The sequence below is a fragment of the Lissotriton helveticus genome, chromosome 1_1, assembly GCF_964261635.1.
Source record: "Lissotriton helveticus chromosome 1_1, aLisHel1.1, whole genome shotgun sequence".
In the NCBI taxonomy this organism is placed as follows: domain Eukaryota; kingdom Metazoa; phylum Chordata; class Amphibia; order Caudata; family Salamandridae; genus Lissotriton; species Lissotriton helveticus.
Genome location: NC_136057.1, coordinates 1,432,720,062 through 1,432,745,494, shown reverse-complemented (window position 1 = coordinate 1,432,745,494; position 25,433 = coordinate 1,432,720,062). Strand labels below are relative to the sequence as shown.

The following is a 25,433-nucleotide window of genomic DNA, read 5'->3' as shown; positions in this document are numbered from 1 at the left end:
AGATGAGAGATATGCAGCGATAGCAACAGTGACAGGGCAACTATAACAAGAGGGGCCAGCCCCAGGGCAATACGCCAGTACTTCAGTATAAAAGACATTTCCAGGTGCCCCAGGTTGATTGGAATTGGGAGCAAAACAATTGGCAGGTACCTCTGCAACAAAAGCAGGGTCCCTCAACAGTAGTACCTGGAGGAGTGACAGTGAGTGGAGGTAACCCATTCAGTCCGAACAACAACACCGGCAATTACGGGTTATGAAGGTGCCCACTGAGTATTTCCATGTGTCCACTCTTATCGGTGATGCATAGACAAGAACAGGAACCCACTGTGACAGTAGCCATTAATAACAAGCCACACACCTTTTTAGTAGACGCGGGAGCGACCAAGTCATGTATCCAAGAGGGTAACATTTGACTCTCCCGTGCATCAATGGACACACAGGGATTCCTTGGGGCAGCCATGAGGGTTCCATTTACGCAATGGGTTGGTATGGACATAGAAGGCAACCATGTGGAGGACCGACCACTGTACTCCCCACTACCCCAGCTAACTTATTAATCTGAGACCTAATGTCAAAATTAAACATGACCTTCCACTTTGAGTTGGATGGCACAGTGATATGGTCTACATCAGGAGTTTCCCTTGTGAAGCAAATGATGCTCACTATAGACTTGTTAACAGGTGACCAGATTAGAGCAAAATCAACAAATGAAGAGGCCTTGGCCAGGCCAGTGTACACTGTCATTGCCGAGACACCATGCTGGCTAGGTACCCTTCAATGACCCAAGGAGTTTTGGATCTGCTCCCACAGACAGAGATAATAGTAACACCCTGAAATAATGCTTTACATGCAAGCTATTGAAACAAAACCCATCACAGTGAAAGACATGCAGAAATTCCTGGGCTTCTACAATTATGTTAGATAGTGGATTTTTGATTTCAGCACCATTATCTCGCCTCTATTGAGGGCAATAAAAAAGGCAAAGAGTTGCAAGGATATCATAGAATGGACAGACGACAGGCAGGCTGCATTTGCCAAACCAAAGACAGACATAGCAAACACCCCAGTGCTTGACTATTCAAAGGAATTTTATCTCTTTGCCTACAGCAATGGTATTGCAATGACAGCAGCTGTGATGCAAAAATACACTCTGGGTCACAAGCCAATAGCATACTTTAGTGGCTTACTAGATCCTGTGTTGAAGGACAATACCCTTATGAACAAGGTCTGGCTACAGCTGCATTTGCAGTAAAGAAAAGCGCCCCATAGTGATGGGCTCACCTCTAACACTGTATAATGTGGAACATGCAGTCTTTGCTGTCATTCAGAAGGCTAAGACAACATTGACTGCTCAGAGAGTCTCGGGGTACGAGGTGGTTCTATCAGTACCATTACTGAAGGTTATGCTGGGCCTCCCAGTTAACCCAGCTACCTTTCTTGCCCACCCTGTTGAAGGGGGAGAAAAAGTCCATGACTGAGCCACATATGCAGCAGATGAGTGCAGTCAATCTGAGGAAGATCCCATACCAGGCAGCACAGTATTTTGTGTTGATGGATCCTCTAGGATAGATCAGGAGACTGGAATAAGACACATAGGAGCAGCTATAGCTAGGGCATCAACACACAGTGGTAGACAAGATCACACTGCAGCCACAGTTCTCAGGACTGGTGGCTCTCATACCAGCCCTCAAGCATTCAAATGGGGATGATGTGGCCCTCTACTCAGATTCTGCATATGTCACCATGACCATTCACTCCAGCATCACTCACTGGAGGAGAAGGGGGCCCCTTTAATCAGATGATGCGCCAGTCCTGGATAGGAATATCTTGGAACACCTAATAGACATATTACAACTGACCTCCCGAGTAGCCATTGTCAAATGCACAAAACACACAAAATGTAATGACTTGGTGTCCCAGGACAACACCCTGGCAGATTAGGAAGCTAAGGAGTCTGCCAAAGGTACTCCACCCAAACACCAGATCCTATTCCTCCAATAGCCACCTCCAAATGATGCTGACACTTCCAAAGACACACCTGCCGGTCCTGACCTTCCCTTCACTGAGACAGCTATGTTGCAAGCAGCGGCACCACAGCACAAGAGAGACCTTTTGGAACAGTGGGGATGCAACCAGGGCATTCATTACCTCATTTATAGGTATATACCTATCGGCAAGCCAGTCTTGCCCCAAGCACTACCATTAGTAGCTTTATAGCAACTATCATTACTAGCGCACACTTCCAAAAACGCCTTGTCCTCAACAGTGCAAGCAGATTGGTTTATCCCAAATGCAGCTGAAATGATAGCTTTATGTATCCATAATTGTGTCATTTGCCAACAGTACTCACCCAACCTTACACTTAAGGTCATAAAATGCTCCATTCCAAAGCCACAGAGCCCATTTAAAGAACTCCACATCGATTTTGTTGATATGATTGACAGATGTGCAAATTACAGATACCAACCCAACCTTACACTTAATGTCATAAAATACTCCATTCCAAAGCCACAGAGCCCATTTAAAGAACTCCACATCGATTTTGTTGATTTGATTGACAGATGTGCCAATTACAGGTACCTGGTTGTGGTATGCCCTTTCTCATGTTGGATAGAGGCAGGTCCCTGTGTCTACTGTGATGCTAAATAAGCAGGTATCTTCTTAGCATGCAAAATAATAGCAAGATGCGTAGTAACAAAGAGATTAGGTTAAACAAGAGCAGCCACTTTGTCAATAACATCTTCACACATCTCTGTACCATGCTAGGCATTAAACATAAGTTGCCCTCAAGATATCACCCACAAAGAAATGGTGTCATTGAGTGTCTCAACGATCTACTAAAGAACAAAATAAGTAAGATATGCACCAAGTTGGGTAAGAAATAGATATGCTGTCTTCCAACAGCGTTATTTGCTCTGTGCAACACTGTCGATAACCATCTAATACCCCATCAAATAGTTACAGGTAGACCTCTGTCCACAACCATACCACGTACCAGACATGCTTCGAGCACTGAGAGCACCACAAAAATGCTTAATAGTGAAATGCATGTCTTTCTCTCTGAACGAACAAAGGCCGCAAAGTTATTTTCCAAACAGGCAGCCAAATGGAAGGAGATTCGCGCCAATGGTGTGGTCGATCTCCCAGCAGTGCAAATAGGAGACCAGGTGTACATCAAGAACTTTGTCCAGAAATAGAGGGATCCGAAGTTCAAAGGTCCTTTCTCAGTGACATTGAGCACCCATACAGCCATAGAAATGAATAGCAGGAAGCCATGGATCTACCTAACAGATGTTTGACTGGATCCTGCCTTGCATCTGACACCTCCACAGACAAAAAAGGAAAAAGAGGGTGGGAAGGGACGATAAACTTAAAAACCCCTCCCTCCAATGTGCAAGTCGGACTATTTCTTGACTCTGCAAATGGACAGTTATGTATTTATTTTTTATTTGTCCTTTCATGTCCTTTTATGTTGCTGTTTACCTTGACTTTTTACAATGACTATTGTCTTAGCTCATGTCAAAATGTCACAAGCTTGCGGAGAGCAATAGCTACACATAGCAATGTATCTCATAGCATTTATCCAAACTTGTTAGATAATATGTGGTATCAACACATGTCCGAAGTAGTACAAGAAGCACCAATGATTCATGCTTTGTCTGCTCATTGATACTGTTTTTGCCATAACGGTACCCTGATATAGGCCCAGGTAACTTTATAACCGTTCACTTATATTCTTCCCTACATCACACTTATAATGGTTTACAGGGACTGACCTTTTATTTAGATACAACACTGTATTCAGAACACAGGTTTTTCCCTAGTTCGAAAGTCTCATGAATTATGCATGAGGATTCTTAGTAGCACAGCAGAACTACCATCTCCTGTATAATATCTATGTATAAAGTTCATGCCCAATGTCATCCTCGGGGCGACAGAGTAATACAGCGAGGTAGGACCCCTGGGGAGACCTATGGGTATATATACATCCCATCTTGCTAAGATAGACAGAGGAGATCAGGACTTCCCGGCTGACATACTGATGCGAGACGATGGGGTTTCTGCATGCAGATACTTCAGCTCACAGTGGTCTAACATAACTTTCGGGGTGTTCTGGTACTACCCACCTCTATTCTAGAGGGATTCTTTGCTTAACATCCACACACATGCTAGGTACACTGGGGTACATCTAGTTAGGGAGACATCATAGGAGTATGCATCCTTTAATTATCGTGTATTTTTTGTACTTGTATTTATTCATGATTACTGCAAGATGGTAGATCTTTACCATCCGTTCACTTTCATAATAATTCTAATCCTGTATATCTGCTACAGTCTAATGGTTGTTGCAGCTCCTCTATTTTACACCAGAATAACAACTATTCAATAAATACTTATTGATAAATACTCAGCCTGTTTATTCTGTGTATCTCTATAAGACAGAATAAGTAAGCACAAGTCGCGTCTGGAAGGAGCGATGAGCGAGTGCCATTCCTGTGTCCTATTTACCTAGGAATCAGAGTCGGGATACCGTCAGAAAGGGAAGAGACGTTATCGGGTGGGGCGCCCGTGGGCTGAAAATTTTCTCTCCGGTCCCGAAGATATCGACTTTTGAATTACCCCCCTGTAATTGATATATGTAAAAGATAACTAGAGGCCGAAACGCGTCCGCGTCGACATGCTACATTTCACAAGAGGAGTCTGAGGATATCCGTTTAATTATTAGATTTTGATTTAACACAATCTTTGAATTTATGTTCCAGATCTGTTTGAACTGATTGTGTACATGCAGGACTACCTCTTAGTGTACCCCTTGAATAAATAGGGGGTCACTGGTATGTTTTAGTGTGACCTTCTGGGTGAAAAGGTTCTTTACATAACAATATTATTTACTTTTGTCAGTTGTATATATTTGTTGTAGATATATGTGAATATATATGTGTACTTTGTATGTTATTGATAGGATTATGCAAAAGCATTTATTTGCATGAAGGATTACTATAAATAAAATTGGTAATCATGTTTATGAGTAGATATGCAGTCATTTTTGTAGAGTAAAATTAATGTCGAGAATTTTGTTCCTAGTGTAAGGGAATTTAGAGTCCCTTATCGTTTAAATATTGGAAGATCTATCCCTCCCGACCCATTTTTTGATTTTTGCAATTAAGTAAGCCAGAGTGACTGTGCAAAAAGTAGTATATTGTTTCCACGGTCCTGAGGGATCAGGGTTGTCATGTTCGATGTTTGTCAAGAACTATTCTCTCCTTAGTAAGAGGAGATTCTAATGGTGCTGTGAGCTAGCTGGTTCAATAGGCCAACGTACCCCATGGGGTGTTCAGAATCAGTCTGACCCCAATCCTACAGTGTATCCGGTCCGAACGTGCAGATCCTGTATAGGTTGTATAGGAACTACACGACAATACCCCAAGCCACAGGGTCAGATATATTACAGTCATCTACAGAAGTACTCTGGGGAACAGTCTTATGCCTCTTACACTTCTACCTCTGCAGGATGAAGGCCTGAATGCAGACACATGTCGGGGTTGCATATTTTAGGATTAATGCCACAAAGTATGGCTCACTGGTAGAAACATTACATATCCTCACAGATAAGCAGAGAAATGAGGATGAAATAGGGCAAAGACAAATAAATAGGTCATCACAAGGCCAAAGAATGAACTGCAGCAGTTCTAGAATTAGGCTTATTTTGGGTTGGCATGCCCCCACCGGTTGCAGCAATTACTCAGGAAACCCCTTGCACCCAGACTGTGCACGTAGGCCAGGACTCAAAATAATTGGAACACTATACCCATGATCAGTGGCTTTCCGATATTCAGTTTACCTGTACGGCCATATCCCTATGGAATGGCACTGATCCTAGTCAGAACAAAACAGGAAAGTGTGAGCATACATGGCTAAACAGCATTGTACAATGTACTTAGGTAGATGGTGCAGTAAGCCCCTGGTCAGTCATGAGATTAACATCTGCTTCTTTGTGTTTCTGAGAGTGGCACCATCAATTTAGGGATAAACATCAACTGCAATACAACAATAGATAATGTTCATATGCAGAATTACTGGTTGTAAGAGAATCAGTCTATGCCTGCCTGCCACCTGATTGGAAAGGACTCTGTTCTCTGCTGACTATGCACATTTCCTCCCCAGTAATACCAAAAGTGGACATTTCAGAATTGCATGACCATCCCATGAGCCAGACAACAACCTTGCTACCAACATCACTGTAGCTGGAGAGCAGCGCAGTACTTTGGTTCTGACAAATATGGTAAAATACCCCAGGAACATCGCCTATGCAGTGAAGCACAAGTATTCTGTGTCAGCTGGTTCCCAGCCTTCCAGAACAAATGCCACTGAGGAGGGTTTCTATGCATCAAAGAGGAATTGTGAGCAATGGGAGGGATGCTAATGCAGCACAGGTATGTGCAGGACTTAATGACGGCAATGGATGGGGGGGTGCGCCATTGGGACTGCTTGCTGTACATACGTCCCTGTGAATGATTCAGACAATGGGACACATACGTCCCTGTGAATGATTCAGACAATGGGACATTGACATAGTTCATACAGACGTTGCAAAAGACAATGGTCAGTGATGAAGGTGCCCCAGACAAATGGCTGAAGGGTTGACTCAATTGACTATCATCCTGGATGCCAGGACTGTTTATGGCCTTGTTGCCTATTGCTGTGCTTTTGCTTTTGATGTGTTGTGTCTTTCAATTAGCTATAGGCTGCTGCAAGAGGACGACTACAAAGGTGGGAGGGATGTTCACAGTTAAGACACCTAGGGCCAGATGTAGGAGCTTAATTACCGGTCGGTAACGGCCGATTTTGGCCGTTTCCGACCGGTATTAGGGTTTTCAGATGTAGGGCATGCATTTACAGAATCGGTATTTTACCGATTCTGTATTTACCAATTCGGTAAAATTACCGAATCGGTAAATACAGACTCGGTAAAATACCGATTCTGTAAATGCAGATGTAGCTGGCACATGTCAGAGTGCCACAGGGCTTTAAGAATCGGTATTTTACCACCCAATCCAATTGGGTGGTAAAATACCGATTCCAGGTGTGCATGCACATGTGTGCATGCACACCTAGCCATGTGACAGACAGACATGCCCTTAGGGCATGTCTGTGTGCCCTATGGCAAACATGCCCGTCTTTGGGGTGCTAGAGGGTGTCAAAGTGACACCCCTTGCACCCTTGCTAAAATCGGTATTTACCGATTCTGTAATTACAGAATCGGTATTGCCCATTGATTCCTATGGGCTTCAAGGCCCATAGGAATCAATGGACAATACCGATTCGGTATTTACAGAATCGGTAAATACCGAATCTTAACGATTCGGTATTTACAGATTCTGTAATACCTACATCTCCCCCCTTCATATTTACCGACTCTTAAATACCGAATCGGTAAAATTCGGTATTTAAGAGTCGGTAAATATGAAATACCTACATCTGGTCCCTAGGGCCAGATGTAGGAGCTTAAATACCGGTCGGTAACGGCCGATTTTGGCCGTTTCCGACCGGTATTAGGGTTTTCAGATGTAGGGCATGCATTTACAAAATCGGTATTTTACCGATTCTGTATTTACCGATTCGGTAAAATTACCGATTCAGTGAATACAGACTCGGTAAAATACCGATTCTGTAAATGCAGATGTAGCTGGCACATGTCAGAGTGCCACAGGGCTTTAAGAATCGGTATTTTACCACCCAATCCAATTGGGTGGTAAAATACCGATTCCAGGTGTGCATGCACATGTGTGCATGCACACCTAGCCATGTGACAGACAGACATGCCCTAAGGGCATGTCTGTGTGCCATATGGCCAACATGCTCGTCTTTGGGGTGCTAGAGAGTGTCAAAGTGACACCCCCTGCACCCTTGCTAAAATCGGTATTTACCGATTCTGTAATTACAGAATCGGTATTGCCCATTGATTCCTATGGGCTTCAAGGCCCATAGGAATCAATGGGCAATACCGATTCGGTATTTACAGAATCGGTAAATACCGAATCTTAACGATTCGGTATTTACAGATTCTGTAATACCTACATCTCCCCCCTTCATATTAACCGACTCTTAAATACCGAATCGGTAAAATTCGGTATTTAAGAGTCGGTAAATATGAATTACCTACATCTGGCCCTTACACAAGTAGTGAATGTGCAAGGCAATGTATAGCAGCTGCTACAGAGCGCAGATCTAGGGTCACAGGAAGCAATTGAAATATCAACTAGAGGTGGAAATGTCAAGGAAGATATAAAATGTGAAGAAATCTCAGACAGGCAAGAAGGCTCACCACCACAGACATCAGCAGAGAGCGTTGAAGAACTGTACATAATTTATTTTATTTATTTATTTATTTTAGAGGTTTTAGATAGCGCTAGCTGGACCCAGGGGTATCAGAGCGCTTTACATTTTAGAGACAAGAAGGTCAATAAGACAGGGGACATACATAGCATCAATGTATATAAACAACATATAAGTCTCCGCCTGATAGATTTCAAAATGATACATATGGGAAATAAGCACATCAAAATATGGAAGATGTGAATAATCAAAAATATCAAAAGGCTCAAATTGAAAAAAGCGGGAGGGGCAGAGGTGAGGGGGGGTTGGAGGGGATGAGGGCTGAAGGTGGACAAGGGAAGGGGGGGTGCAAGGAGGAGTGAAGGTGGTAAACAGGGAGGGGGAAGTGACGAGGAGGAAGGGCGAGTAAGGCTGAAAAAAGGGAGGGCGGATGCATCTAGGGTCGGACAGATGTGGCCAGTGGAAGAGAACAGATATGGATTAGGGTCTCCAGTATTTATTGAGGAGATGTAGTTTGAGTTCTTTTTTGAAGCTAGAGTAGGAAGGGTTGCAGCAAAGGTCAGTTGGAAGGGCATTCCAAATGCAAGGAGCGTTGCCGGAAAAGGATCGAGACTGGGTGGTTTTCTTTTTTAGAAGGAGGGGGATAAGAATTAGGGTGTTAGTACTTCTCAAGGAACGTGAGCAACCGGCTTTAGTGAGTTTGTCAGCGAGGCAGGTCGGTGTATTCTGATGGAGAATTTTGTGTGTAATGCAGGCTGTTTTGTAGAGGGTCTACTTTCAATGGGGAGCCATTTAAGGGTTTTAAGGGCAGGGGAGATGTGGTCGAATCGCTTGCAGTCTGAGGTAAGCCTAGCTGCAAGGTAAAGCACAGATGAAAGAGGTGCTAGGTGGATCTTAGGAATTCCCGTGAGAATGGCATTGCCATAGTCGATGCGAGAAAGAACAAGAGATTGGACTGCTAGTTTGAAATCATCGATAGGGATGAAGGGCTTGATTTTCTTAAGGTGGCGGAGAGTGAAGAGGGCTCCTTTGGCAGAATTATTGATGTGTACCTTGAGGGTTAGGAGGTTGTCAAGGGAGATCCCTAATGATTTGACTGAGGAGGACAAAGATAAGGAGCAGTTGAGGGCATTAAGGTCAGAGATCCAATTCTGAATGGGGAGCTGGTTGTTTTTAGGGGAAAAATGAATAATTTCATTTTTTTTAGGGTTGAGTTTGAGGTGGTTAATGTGGAACCAGGCTTGAATCTTGATGAGAGTGTTGTTGAGGTGAAGGATGTCAGCATGAGTTTTAATCTTATAATAGAGTTGGGTGTCGTCGGCATAGAGATGGTAGTTGATCCCGGCTTGTTTAAGAATGAGTGTGAGGGGTCCCATGAAAAGGTTAAAGAGTGTGGGAGAGAGGATGGATCCTTGCGGAACTCCTAAGGAGATGGAGGTAGGGTTAGATAGGCAATTTTGGATTTTGATTTGTTGAGAACGGTGTTGTAGGTATGAGACGAACCATTTGTGTGTCGTACCATTCAGGCCGAAACGATCTCTAAGAACATTGAGAAGAGCAGAGTGGTTAAAAGTATCAAACCCTGCAGAGAGATCAAGGAGGATCAGAAGGCTAGATTCACCATTGTCAAGTGAGTGGTGGATGTCGTCAACAATGTTTAGCATGGCGGTTTCAGTGCTGCATCCTTTCCTAAAGCCAGATTGGAAGGGGTCTAGTAAGTTAAAGTGTTCAATGTGTCTATCTAGTTGGAGAAGGACACATTTTTCCAGGGCTTTAGAAAGAAGGGGAAGGTTGGAGATGGGACGAAGGTTATAGAGGTCGTTTGGGTCTGCCAAAGGATTTTTGATAATGGGGTGATTTGGCCTAGTTGCAATGAAGTGGGGACACAGCCTGTGGTAAGGGAGCTGTTGATAATAGAGGTCCAGGAAGGGGTGATGATGTGTTTTATGTTTTGGACAAGTTTGAAGGGGAGAGGGTCTTTGGTGTGGGAGGAAGGCTTGAGTTTGGAAATGATGTTAAAGACGTCTCTTTCAGTGACTGGCTGGAAGTTAAGCCAAGTGGCATTATTTTTAGTAAGAGAGTTAGGATGATTGGAGTCCAGGAAAATGGAGGGCAATGGGGGTGAGGGAGATCAGAGTTATGATGGGCAGTAGTAGGTGTAGGGGGAGTTATGATGGAGGGTGGGATATTAAGAGAGATGTTCGGGTTAGTGGTAGGGATCGCAGTAGTGGAAGGATTGCTCAATTAGTTTAATTTTGTCTGAAAAAAAGAGAGCTATTTCTTCACATCTAGTCGTCGAGGCCAGTGTGACAGGGGGAGCGGAAGCAGTTTGATTGCGCACAATGTTGAATAGTTTTCTTGGCCTATTTTGAGCTCGATCTAGTTGTGACCTGAAGAAGGAAGTTTTTTGTCTAAAGATGTGTTTTTTATAGGACGATCTAGCAAGTCTGAGGCGGGCCAGGTTAGAGGGAGAGGTGTGCTGTCTCCATAATCTTTCAGTCAATCTGAGTTTACGTCTTTCATTATTTAGGTCTGTGTTAAACCATGATTTGGAGGGGATGTTTCTTTGTTTTTTGAGTTTGAGAGGGGCTAGAAGGTCAAGGGTAGCAGTAACAGCTTTGTTATATTGTTCGGTTAGTTCATTCGTGTCAAGGGAGGGAGGGATAGCAAGAAGCTGGGCATGAAGTTTGGATTCAAGTAAGTCGGGAGAGATATAACTGAGATTTCTGATCAGTTTCATGGGTTTAATAGTTTTGGAAGGAGGGGGGAGGCAGAGGTGGTTATGGAGAACAGGATAAGGTGATGGTCTGACCAGTCAATGGGAATGATGTTAGATAGGAGGGCTAGATCTTTGCTGGTAATGATAGCGTCAAGGGTGGCTCCTTTGGAATGGGTTGGTGATTGACAGATTTGTTTGAGGTCATTAATTTCGAGAAGGTCAGAGAGGATTAGATTGAGGGATCTTTAGTATCATTCCAATGGAGGTTAAAGTCTCCCAGGAAGATGTTTTTAGATTTGGAAATTGTGGATTGGGTAAGAAGGTTAGATAGCTCGTCAATGTATGGGTAGTGATTTCCAGGCGGATTATATATATTGTGAAGGCGGATGGTGGAGGAACCCTGTATTTTGAGTTCGGCTATAAGGTATTCAAAGGAGGCATATTCTGTGTTATTGATAAGGGAGAGCTGTAGTTCGTCTTTGAAGATGATAGCTACACCACCGCCTTTTCGGATGGGTCTATCTTTCCTAATGATGGAGTAGCCCGGGGGTGAGAGTAGGTCAAGAATGCTTGTAGAGTGGTCATTAAGCAAGGATTCTGTAAGGAACGCAATGTCGATGGATTCGCTAAGGATGGTTTCAGAGATTTCTATGGCATGTCGGGCAGCGGAGCGGCAGTTAACAAGCATGCAGGTGAGGGGTTTGGGAGTGGGTTTAGGAGATGGGAGGGCATGGATAGAGGTGAGATGAGGAGGGGGTCTAGGTGAGACAGGTGAAAGGGGAATACGACTAGTCCCCAATATGACGGGGATGCTAGAGAAGGGGGGAGGGGTGTTCATGGTTGAGGAGTATGGAGGGTAGGAATTTTGAAGGTCGGAAATCTCCCGGTGAGAGAGGGTGCAAGTGGTGCGGAGTGGTCTTTGAGCCCGGCAAAGCAAGGGAGTTGTTTTCCACGGTTTGGGGGTGGTGGGGTTTATTAGACCAGGGCTAGCGGTGTTTCTTCGGGGAGGGAGGTCGCTGGATTTGAGGTTGAGGAAATCGTTCCTAAGACGAGAGAGATCTCTGGTAAGAGTGGAGAGGTTAAGTTCAATGTTGCGAAGGGAGTTTGAGATGAGAGTGAGGGGGTAAATAGGGTGTGGGGGGGAGGAGGACAAAAGGGGATCGGAGTTAGCTGCAGAGGGGGGTCTGCTCTGAGGAGGCAGTGAGCAGATGCAGGCAGGAGGCCTGTTCTGAAGAGGAGATGGGCCGATGCAGGCAGGAGAGCAGGGAGGGCTGTAGTTGAAGGGGAGAAGGAGTGGCATGTCAGGGTAGGCGGGAGATGAGACCTCTGTGGATGAGAAGTTAGGAGATAGCAAGGAGGTACAGTTGCAGATTGGTGTAGGAGTGAGGGGGGATAATGGGAAGAGTGTCGTTCAGGAAGGGAGAGGATGAGTTGGGAGAAGAAGGGTGTGGGGAAGTGTGATTCAGAGGGTGTGAGGCTGAATTGGGAGGGGAGGAATGAGGGGGTGGAGGAGGAAAGGAAGGGGAATCAGGGTGAGGAGTATTGTGATTCAGCGTAAGTGTGGATGAGTTGGGAGAGGAGGAGTGAGGGGGGTTAGAGGAGGAATGGAAGGGGAGATTGTGAGAGAGGGCCAGGAGGGTGGAGTAATAGGGAGTGGAATGGGTGGGCTGATTGGGTGCAAGGGGGATTGGGAGTGAGGGGGTGAGGAAAGGATCAAGGGGAGAGGGGGGGTCATAGTGTGGAAAGAGGGGATGGGTGACAACGTTTGCATAGTGCCATTGGATGTTGAAAGGTCAGGGGCGGGAGAGGTGGGCTGGTGGGGCGGGGTCGTGGGGAGAGAGAAGGTGGAGAGTATGGGAGGCTGTTGGTGGAATTGGAAAGTTGGATGGCCAAGGATCTGAAATGGAGTTCGAAGGTGTTAAGATGGGGTACGGCCGCTTGGATGAGGATGTTACCAGTTTTAAAAATGGAGATGTCGATTTCCCCTCAAAAGTTTGAAGAGGGGGTGGTGGAAAGTTTGTCGCCATGAGGTATTTTGGAGGTTTTAGTGACTGGGAGATGTTGTGTGAAAATGCTTTTCCATTTAGAGGGGCATTTGGAGTAGAAGATGTAATTCGTTTTAATGGGGGCGGTAGGGCTGTAGTAGTTGTCAACAATAAGTGTTTCAGGATTTCGAGTGAGGAAGTTGTGTTTGAGTTTTTGTCTAGCGTGTTTAGAAAGATTGGGGGGGTACGGAATGCACCAGGAGTTGGGGGGGTGGAAGATGGTGGCCGGCTGAGACGCCCGGTCGGGAGCTCCAGGCTCGCTAATGTCGGGAAACATCAAGAAACCACTTTCCCCGACCACCATTCTCCATTGACCTGCAAAAACATGAAACAATAACTTAACTTTGCACCTTAGGATCCGAAGAAAGCGTGATGCAAGTACCATTCCGCTCGAGTGGTGTTAGAACGGACGGGACGCTGTGCACGGGAACCTGGGCTGCGGCAGTCAGAGCATCGAAGAGCTGCAGGGTCGCTCTGGGTAGAGTTCCTTTCCTCTTCCGGGGGAAGCACGGCAGAGTCAGCAGAGATGGCAAGCTTGTTGCGGAGGTCGTGGAGGTCAGGCAGAAAGCGACTTTCACTCTAACACGCCCATGGTTCCCTCGTACAATACAGGGAGAGACAGCACGGCAGCGCAGGTCTATCATTTCTGGCGAAGGCAGTGGAAGCAGCCCTGAGACCCGATACCCTGACCCCGACCCGAGTGCTGAGATCGGAGGACGCAGAGAGCCAAGTAAACCGGTATTCTATGATGTACCGTCTCAATTAAAAGAAAACCCCCACTACGAGAGAGCCGACAACAACTCCATGAATAAGGTACAGGTGGAGAAAAAAATAGTGGGGAGTGAAACAACACCAGATTTAATTGTGGGATGCAACCTGGTTAATGAGGATCAAGTTGATCAAGTAGTAAGGGATAGGAACATTACTGTAAATATAGAGACTATACCAGTAAAGAAAATGTGCGAGGAAAGTAATCCCCCACAGCTCTTAACACCACCCGGGACTTTAAGTTGCGACAGTGAGTTGGTACCAGGACCAGGACCAGGGAATAGTGTGAGATCCTCCTATTGTCTTAGGAACAAAAAATTCTCCAAACAAGGTTTTCCTCCACCCACAAAACAAGCCGTAGCTCCCAGGAGTACTAAAAAAAGGAAGCAAAAAGGTATTTCTAACTTTGAAAGCTTATCTCAAGGTATAAAAACCAGAGCAGCAATAGCAAAAGAACAGGGGAAGATCCCTCCGGAACAGAAAATAAAAATAACTCCCTCTCTGAGATCATTCTTCAAGGTACAGCAACTGGTGCAAGTAAGAGGTGGTACCCTGGCCCAAAGAGACAAAGTTGGCCACTCTTCGTCTCTAACAAAAGTTACTCTTTCAAACTTTCAAATGGAAGAGACAATAATGCCAGTAAAGACAGGAGATAGTGTCCTGGCCGCAAGCAAGGAAGCGCCCCCACAAGAAACTGTAAACCCTAAATTGATTACGGGACCTCTTGATGCTTCCACGTCAGGACCCTCCAACCTGGTCTCTATCGAGACTAGAAACAACTCTCCCCAAACCAGTCAAATCGAGAAGTATATGGAAGCACTCGTGGATAAAATGATGGGAGAAATGAGAGAGAGGTTTACAATCTCAGAAGAAAACCAGAGCAAAATACACGAAGTGTGCGAAAACCTAGATCAAAAATTAAATTAATTGGGGGAGAGGGTCACTGCAGTTGAAGCTACTGTGGAAACATTAAACAAAAAAGTTGCAACAAATCAAAAAGATATAAGACTGCTAAAAGAAAGTGACAAGTGCATGAAAGATAAATTAGAATCATTAGAGAACCAAGCAAGGAAAAACAATCTGAGGGTCCTAAATGTCCCAGAAAATTTGGAAGGTACGGACATAAAGAATTTCACTGACTCTCTTTTAGAAGAGTTCTTCCCCTGGACTAAAGAGAGTAATTTGCTAGAGGATATACAAAGGGTCCACATAGACCCCTTTGGAAAAAGCAAAGAAAGAAGAACACCAAGAAAAATTCTAATAAACTTTAAAACTTACACCTTGAAAGAGAAAATCTTAAGTGAAGGCTTAAAAAGTGGCACACTAAAAAAAGACAATTGGTCCTTCAAAATTCGTTCCGATATGTCCAAAGCCACCCAGGACAGACAATGGGAACTGGGTCAATTTATGGAAGAATTGAAATCCCTAGGAGCGACTGTTCAAATGAAGTTTCCCGCAGCTCTCCGGATAATGTGACGAAATAAAATGCATAATATAAGGGATCCTAAGGAAGTAGAAAATTTCATAGAGCAGATTAAAGATCAACTTCGAATGGAGAGAATATGAAAATATGAAAAATTGGTAAAACAGAAAGCGGGTAAAGTAACTAATCATGCCTGGTGAAAATGGAGCTCAAAACGGGCGAATACATCGCCCAAAAAAATAAGGGAGGCTTCATCAGGGTGGGAAAAACCAAACCTCACAAACATAAACTATAATTCACAAAAGTAAAACCAGAACACGGGTGGGGAGCAAATTAGGGGGGAAAAAAAATGTCCTCTGAATTTGAACCAAAAGGAGTTTCTCGGGTGCAACAATATTCACACCAACTTAAAACAATACCCAATTGCTCAAATGTACAAGTAATTACAAAGATAACAAATGAATAAATGGAGATAAACCAGAAAAAATCAAGATCCTCTCATGGAACGTCAATGGTCTCAGAACAATTAACAGTAGGAGAAGAATCCTTGAATACTTGAAAGAAATTGAGAGCGAAATAATAATATTACAAGAGACACATCTTCTAAGCTCGGAATGGGATAAAATACTCAGAAACCTAAATTGGGTGGACGCATGTGTATGTACTAACCAGGACTGCAACATTAAAGGAGTGGCAATTATTTTTAAAAAATCCTTAAAAGCAAAGATTGAATATAAGGTAGTGGATAAAAAGGGGAGATGGGTCGTAACTAAAGTGAGAATAAATGACAATACACTTTCTATAGATGGATACTACGGTCCGAACTTAGATGACCCGACCCCACTTCAAACACTCTACTCTGAGCTATTATCGATTTCTGTCCCAATAATACTAGGGGGAGATTATAATATTATTCTTGATCCTAAAACGGATAGATCTCCCCCCAGTAAATATGCTAATCTACCCAAGATGAGGGAATGGTTAGGCAACTACAAAAAAGATTTAAACCTGATTGACATATGGAAAACAAAAGGAGACAACAGACACCCATTTACATTTCACAATAAAAAATTGGGACACAAATCTAGAATAGATTTCATCCTATTAAATAGAAGCTTACAGGAAAATGTTGCAAGGATTGAACATCTACCTGCACACTTATCTGACCACTCTGCAATACATCTAACCTTTCTATTGACAAACAAGAAATCATTACCTAGATGGACAGTTGATCGGACTCTACTGACGAATCCGCAAGTAACTGACGAATTAATAACTACCTCCACAAACTTTTTCGAGGACAATATGGTAGGCACGACAAAACAAACAACTTGGGACGCCTACAAAGCATTCATCAGGGGGAAAATACTAAACCTGGGGGCTCATAGGTCCAAAATTAAAAAGCAGGAGATTAAAACTATGGAGGGCGATATCAAACTGGTGGAAGAACAAATAACGTCAGCAAACACACCAGAACTTAAATCTACATTAGAAAATAAAAGTCAACTACTAAAAGAAAATCTGTCTGACTACTTAGGAATATAGTGAGAAAAAAGTGGGAAGCCAGCAAACTATCAAATCACGAGTATGGAGAAGGATGTGGGAAAATGTTGGCGTGGAGAACCAAAACAGATCAAACAAGAAATCAAATAACCTGTATTCAAAACCCCGATCAACCCACACCAAGCTTTGATGATCTCACAATAAAACAACAATTCACAACCTTTTTTTCTCACTTATATAAAGAAGATTTAAAATCAACAAAAGAACAGTCCTATTATTATCTAGACTCCATACTACTACCAACATTGACAGAGGAAGAGAAAAATGACTTAAATAGCGAAATTCGTACGGAAGAAGTGAGAGCTCCTATAAAAGATCTGAAAGAAGGCAAAGCTGCTGGCCCGACGCTCTCCCGAACGAATTCTACAAAACAGTAAAAGAATCAGTAGTGGATCACTTAACAGATTTAATGAACGCAATATACATTAAACAAGAAAAAATCCCCGACTCATGGAATGAGGCGATAATCAGTATCATCCTAAAACCTGGTAAAAATCCGAAACTCTGCGAATCCTACAGACCCATTTCACTGCTTAACTGCGATTATAAAATCTTCATGCAAGTTATAACAAGGAGGCTAGCTACTGACATCCAAAATTGATTAATAATGATCAGAAGGGCTTCTTAAAAGGAAGACAAATACACGAAATTACACATGAGTTGTTTGCGTGTACAGACATTGCCATTAGCGGAAAAAAAAACCTTACCATAATCACCTTTGACGCAGCTAAAGCGTTTGACAGAGTTAATTGGACCTTTCTAAATCAAGTCATAAACAAATACAATCTAGGAAAAAACTTTGGTCATATGGTAGGGGAAATATACAAGAGCCCGAAAGCAAAAATTTTAGTCACTGGAAACCTAACCAACAATATTGAGATACAAAGAGGGACAAGACAGGGGTGCCCATTGTCCCCACTTCTTTTCAATCTTTATATTGAACCACTTGCATGCATGCTGAGAAATCATCCTCAAATAACGCCTTTTAAACATCAAAACTGGGAAAAAAAGTCGCACTATACGCAGATGACTTGATGGTATTCACAGATAATCTCGAAAATTCCAAAGAGGCAATAGAAAATACAATACTAAACTTTGGTAAAGTGTCAGACTATTTAATAAACCAAACAAAAACGGAAGCCATGAGTTGGAACCCACATCCCATCACTCCACATAACAAGAATACAATAAAATACCTGGGGATTAATCTTGTCAAAGAACTGGAGAAAGTCCCTCAAATAAATCTGGACAGAGTCCTTAAAGATTCAAGGAGACTACTCAAAGTATGGAGAGGCCTTCCATTGACTTTCCTGGGAAAATCCAACATTATAAAAATGCTCATTTTACCAAAATGTACATACCTATTCAACACCATCCCGCTAGAATTCAAGAAAAAGTAGCTAAAGAAAATCCAAGGGGAAATATCCAGTTTTATATGGTCATCCAAGAGTATAAGAATCTCTGGGAATAAGCTAAGGAGGAAAAAAGAGCACGGAGGTATTGCCAGCCCAGATCTATTCGAATACTATAGGGCGTTTCAATTTAAAAACATTTGACCTCTACTTGGAAAATACACTTTCTATCCGACCTTTCTACAGAGTATGACATGCAAATCCGATCACTTCCTGTTTAAATTTGGCCACCGTAAATTTAAAAAAAAATACAACTAAAGACTATACTCAATGCTGTAAAATTATGGTACCAAATTAGAAACACAGTAAAGATACCATATTATAGCTCCTCGGCCCCAATACGGAACTCTCCAGGCACACCGGATTCTCTAAACAACTCCCTAGCCACTCCATTAAAAGTGGCAAAAATTGAATACTGGGGACAATTGCTGGTAGAGAATTGTATAATTACATGGGACCAAATATCCTTAATCACTAACTACTCTTTATCAAAATTTAAATATTATCAACTGACCAGCTGGGCCAAATCCCTAACAGAAACCAAAACAGGCAATGAAGATCTAGAAAGGGAAATGACCAAAAACACACCAATGAAAAAAGAAATATCCAGGTGGTATTGGGCCTTCATAATGGCTGGCGAAGAAGAGTGTACGGTCCCTGAAACAATATGGAAGAAGGAAATGCCGGGAATAGATTTACAACTTATTTGGCAGAAATCCTTTGAAAATTGCTGGTCTATAATAAAACCAGCAAACCTGAAAAGAAATCACTTGTTTACAGTCCACAGGTCATATTGGACTCCAAAAAAACTATCAAAGTTCAAAGGAGCTAGTACAAAATCATGTCCGAAGTGTGGAATGGAGAAAGCAGATGATATACGCATGTTTCAAAAATGTCCTTCAATCTTCTCCTTCTGGCAGGAAGCTGGTAAGACGATTAACATGGTACTGGGAACCCAAATTGAAGTAAGTACTATCTTAATTATTTTTGGGATTCATCTAACTAATGATATAGAACTGAGAAAACTGTTCAAAAAACAAGAAAAACTCTTATTCATGTTAATATTGTTAGCTAGGAGAGAACTCTGCTTAAATTGGATCAAACCAATCCCTCCCATGCACGCAAATTGGCTAAATTCTATTATAAAAACTAATAAACTAGACAGGAAAGGGAAAGCAAGCAAGAAATCAGAATTCTGGGTAATATGGGAACAATATATTCAAATAACTAACTAACATCCTCAGCATGGTCTCCAAATCCAAAATCCAATGATTAATGCGATAACAATAATTCAAGCGGAAATGATTTCCGTCGAGTAGCCGTAGGGGCTAGCTCCCCCAGTACCGAAACAGAATTATTGGAAATGACAAAGGAAAAGGAGAAACCTGTTTGGAAACGTGACTCAAAAAGGGATACTCCCCGATCAGATACGGAGTAAGGGGCAGTAACGGTACAAAACGTTGATACAAAGGTCTCCCGAAACTCCTTACACATAAGCTTCGCAAAATGAGGATAAAAAAAAAAAAAAAACCAGGAGTTGGGACCATGTTTAGATAGAGAAAGGTCCTGGGAGGGGGAGGGATATTGAGAGGAGGCATGTTGGGCAAAGGAAAATGTAGGGGAGAGGAGAATCAGATAGTCATCTAAGTAGTCAAGGGAGGGCAGTGGGTAGAGGCTGTGGAGGGAAGAGACTTGGAAAGGGAGGAGAGGAAGGATGCGGTGTTGGGAAAGGGTAAGGGGAGGATTCGGCAGAGGAAAAGAACAAAGAAAGGGAATGTGAGATGATATGAGAGAAAGGGGCCAGAGTCAAGAGAATATGAGTTAGGTAAAGTACGAAGGGAGTGAGCAGATTAATGTCCAGCGAAACAAACAAACCACAGCACCGCTACATATGGGGGGTGCAGTATTAAAGCACTGTTGAAATATCCCCAGCAAAGCAAACAATCAATCCCTGCAAAGCTACGCAAGGTGAGGATCGCTAGGTTCAGGACCAAAAGTATTGGGTCATCAAGCTGCACATATTCTCAAGTTGTTTGCATTGTAAAAACAGTCCAGCGAATCAGACAATCATAGCACAGATACACAAAAGGAGCTCATAGGACGATTGGCAGTGGAATATAACTATAGGGGTAAGAAACATAATATACATATAATAACTGGCGCTAGTTCGAAATATCAAAAGTAAAAAAACATAAAAAGCATATGAGGGGCAGATCGAAGAATTAACAGGACATGTAGTATGTGTATGAGATTAGTTGTGCGTTAAATTCTTCATACAGTTTTTGTATGGCCTGCCGTAGACAGTCCAATTGTTAGCATAGGGGATAAAAAAGGAAAAAAAAGATAAAATGGGATACGTAAATAGGTGAAGAGCTGTTATGATAGCAATATGAGGCCACGGACAATAGTGCAGTGAAAAACATCAGACATAATACATAAACAATCAAAACTGTCACAATAAGATCACTATAAAGTTGTTAATAGGTGGTCATGGGCAATTAACACAAAATAGAAGTGGCAGTGATAAGAATATATAAAACATATGGGGGTAGGGAAGGAGAGCTGGCAAAACTAGTCAGATGAGAGAAAAACAACAACAACAATGAGGGACGAAGTTCAGGATAAGACCACAAAGGGCACAACAAGCCTAAGCTTCACAAGGACAGAGTAATGGGAGTTCAGAAGAGTTCAGAACACCAGAACACCAGATCAGCAAGTTCAGTGAGGAAGAAAATGCAATTAGCAATTAGGTAGCCTGAAAGAATCCATCCAAGGCCACAGCACGGAACATGCATCCCCACTCCCACCCTTGGCAGAGACATGGTGTTCAGAAAATATGTGATCAAAAGGCAGTTTAAGTCAGCATTGCAGGGAGTTAGACAAGAAACCCTAAGAACAGCACAATGGAATGCAGGCATACCCGTGGAAGGACTGTCAGGTTTCAAAGTTATGTCATTCTCACAAGATAAGGGGAACCGAGTAGGAAAGGACTCAAGTTCAAGGGTGCAAGTGGTGCTTTGTTTTTGTGGAAATATTTGTGCAACGTATCAAGGCCATTTAATTTGTGTGTACCATTTCCTCTCTCCTCTGTAGGCTCAATAGGGGCAGGGTTCATGCCCCTATTCAGAGCATGAATATTGTTGCTGAGGTCCTGGAGCCCACGTGTCGGAGAGTTATTATTGTTTGTAGAGCAACTATTATCCAACACATAAGCAGCAGTAAGTTTCCAAACTTCTTTTTCCAACATATATATTGGATGTACCAGAGGGTTGACAGAGGACTCTATCACGGCCTTGAGTTTATCAAAAAGGATGTCCCAAATCGAGTCCCCTTCATGACACTTATGGAGCCTAATGAACGGCGAATCCCCTTTCACTCAGGGTTTCTTGCAGGTCATTGAGCCTTTCTTTTCCTTTCTACAGACAGACCAGTGTCACTCGAATTACAACAATATAAAAGTGCCCGTTCATTCTGGAGTTGAAGGCTACCACCTAAATCAGTTCTCAGAGGCTGGTTACTTCCCCCTCTGTCTGTTGATATTATTAGGTGCCCTTCAAAGCTCATTGAAAGACATCACTCAGTCATATCAATAGCTTTTGTGATCACTCCTACTGCTGGTTCTTTAAAAGAATCCAGGGTACTAATTTTGGGTCCCTTATTTGAGATTATACGGTTTATTTTCCTTTTACCCACAACAAGATGTTAGGGTGAGCTATTCAACTAAATTCAATGTTATTGTTATAAGTTAATAAAAACCCATCATAATATCATCAGATAATACAATATAATAAAATCATTCTCAATAAAATACTTCATACTTCCTTTTCTGGTTTGTCTTTTTTTTTAAAGTTCACTTTGTTATTAAAACAATGTGAAATGTACTAAAAATCATTTAGCAACTCAGGTGTTGTTTCATTGTTCTTCAAATAAAATAGTCATTGTCTTTCAACTAAGTTATTATAAATTGCCATTATGCGTGAAAGTGACAAGTTGGATTTTGTGTGTACCAGAGTCCCAGATTTTTAGAAGAATCCTACAGCTGTCTTCTATTCTCAGTCATCTGGTTGTTTGTCCGGTGCTAACCCGCTTTCTCACGCTGGCACAGTGCCCTTGGTACCCCGTTTAAGTAATTTGTCATGTGATTGCAAAAATGTCAAAAGTTTACAATTTAGCTGAGGGTCCGTAGGGTCAAGGCTCCTCATTATTGCCATTCGGCAGGAAGAATACCCCTCTCGTTGAGGATGTGTTTTAGCAGTGAGAGGCGTGCTTTCTTTAATGCGGGACATATGCAGAACAAATGCCCAAAATCCTTCTTGAAGGCGCCACTATAGCCTGCACGTTTTAGGTCCTTTGTATCTCCAAGGTGGTTTGTCCGCTAAGGACGGCAGTACTCCTAGGTGAATAGCCAGTAACTTTTTCTTTAGATGCACATGTTACGTTAAAAAAACGTATGCTTCTGGTTGCAAGGTGACGTAGCTTGGGTTCTAATTTGGACTGAGCGGAACTGCAATTACTCCAGAGAAATTTCCATAATTGAGCGTTACTCTTTGATGCAGAATTACTGATAATAACGTGATTACACCTGCTTGTTTAATTAAGAGTGATTTGGAGGGAACCCTACCACATGAGCACATTTATCAAGCATGAGTGGCTAGTTGCGCTGCTGTTTATGTTCTGCTGTATTTAGCTCTATTTTATTAGCACAAAATGTACCCTCACATCCATTTTGGACACAAGGTTGCATTTTGTGCTATGAATCTAGCACTAAGAGCTGGGAGACAGTTTGGGGAAAATTATCCTCCAAGTGCACATTTAGCGAGTGCGAGCGGCTACTTGGCTCGCTATTCATGTTCAGTTGCATTTAGTCAAATGCATCCTCTCGTCCATTTTCGATGCAAGGGGGAAGTTTTGCTTAAGGAAAATAGAGCTACATGCAAAATGAATCTTCTTGTGTAATTTTGCAAAATCTTGCAGAATTTTTTTAGATACTTTTATGTGATTATGCTACATGGAACTACGCAAGTTACGCCCACCCCAAATTCTAATTCTAATTTATCTGCTCCTTTATCCAAAGCTAGTGGGATCCATTTTGCAAAGAATAGACACTCACAAAGGCCTGTGCCAGCCTACTGCTCCCTTCCCTGAAGCGCCACAAACAGATTTCCTGTTGCTAGTCTATAAGGCGACATGGCAAATGTATGGTCCTTACTTTTAGAAAGTTACCACAATAACTAAAGTTCTTGTCAATGAGCTAAGAGGGGTGACACATCCCAGCCACTTCCGGGCTTTGGAGGGAGTGATTGGGACCGTCCGCCCTTGGCTGGGCTTTGCCCAGCTGCAGCCTGCTCATGTTTTGCGCAGCAGGTGATGGGTTTCACGCTTTGTAGCACTCAGCCAGGTCGAGGGCACACCTCTTGCGCCCCCTCCTTCCTCACAGTGATCCACATTGGGTCTTAGAGTCCCCAAATAGAGCTCCCCAGTGTCCACACAGTAGGTGATGGCTCTCGTGCTTATTAGCGTTCAGCCAGGGGAGGGACCTGCCTTATCCGCCCTCACCTTCATCACAGTGATGCACTCTGGGAGTCCCCAAACAGAGCTTCTCAGCGTCCCGCTAGAAACGTATCCTTCTTAAATTCCCTGACAGGTTTATAGCGGCTTTTGTACGCTCTACCTGCTGTTCAGTCCTACTCCAATACAGCAGTGGGGACTTCTGTGAAAACATTTCCAAAAGTTCAAATGCCTGGTGGGCTCCTGGTCCTGGAGTAGTAGTTCTTCATATTTCCATTTTGCAAGAGTTGGTGACTGCTGTGCAAGTAGTGGACATATGATTGTGAAGAATGAAATTGACTGCTGAGTAACACTTTTGCAATTTGTAAGTCATGCCAAATGGCTACAAATTATGTACACCTACCACAACGTTTAGCTTCTTCTTCACTCCGTCACCAATGGAGTTTGAGAATAATGCCTTCACTTCAATGTCAATCGGATTAGCCACCAGAGGCACGATGATGAAGGACAACGCACGGGAAGACTTGCCTGTCATCGTCACTTCCTGACGGAACCTCTTCTTTGAAGTGGAAGCGCTGCAGAAATTTTCATTGTGCAAGAGCTCCACGCGAACCTGAAACAGATACGTGGAAAAGGAATCTTTGAAAAATGGAATAGACCATGCACCAACGCAACCACACCAATCACTTCCGGGAAGCCAACACATGCCGGATCGTAGCGAGCCCACAATCCCCTTCATGCAACAACTCATTCTTAAACACAACACAAAACTGTCTGAGAGTGTGCTATAAGTTGCAATGGTAATATGTGGAGAATTTGTCCGAAGCCTGAAATGATGCAGCATGTGGGTAGGAGAATCGTCCTTCTTATCATGGTGATGGCCCGTTTTCATGATTAAATACTGTGCATAAACATTTACATTAATGTACACCACATGAAGCTATGTAGTCTGTGATAGTCATGTTTGGGTTGGCCATAGGTAATGTAGGCCTCAATTTAAAATAACTCATGTTAGTTGCAATGCTATCTTGTCTTCTGTGTATTCTTCCTCTTTCTTATTTGGAGCCAAGCTGAAGAATCCAATGTTATTTAAAAGGTATTCTCTTGTTTAGTTTATGTGTGAATGTTTATCTGTGAAAGCTGAATATTGAGCCCTGCACCTGCTGTAGAGAACATCCTGACTGAACTGTATCAGCCAGATGCAGATATCCGGTTGAGAGTCATGTAGCAGAGTTCATTGTGTGGTAGCTGGGAAGAAGACCAAAACGCTTCATATCAGGGGGCGTGGCTTAGCAGCAAAGCGAGAAGGCTGCAAGATAGAGGAGCTCCGGTGTATCATTGTTTTGATCTACCCATCGGAATGATCTCCCCTTCGCATCTGCGTATGCGCTAGCTGCCTCCACCCGACTAGCGATGAGGGCTCGGACTGAGCGCAGGCTGGATTACACCCGGCGGAAAACTGAGGCCTTCTCGGCTTCCCCCATCCAGAGGCTGCGGCGTGAAATACTGGGCATGGTGACGTGCACCAGCGAGTCGCCATCTACACAAGGATGTGGTTGCGGCCTGAGACCGGCCCAGCGTGAGGTGAAGCCAGTGGTCTGCGGAAGGCACTACAGATCCCCGACGGTGGAGTTTGGACAGCGGGGGGCGATCGGAAC

At 43.1% G+C, this 25,433-nt stretch overlaps 1 protein-coding gene across 2 annotated transcripts in view; it reads right to left on the bottom strand.

Annotated features, from left to right (window-relative positions):
* Nucleotides 1-25,433, bottom strand: part of LOC144826880 (A.superbus venom factor 1-like) — a 1,649,148-nt gene that overhangs the window by 849,871 nt on the left and 773,844 nt on the right. For both annotated transcript variants that reach the window (XM_078685340.1, XM_078685347.1), the window contains one exon: nt 24,179-24,388. In XM_078685340.1, the coding sequence (XP_078541466.1) occupies nt 24,179-24,388 (210 nt within the window). The remainder of the gene's footprint in view (nt 1-24,178; nt 24,389-25,433) is intronic.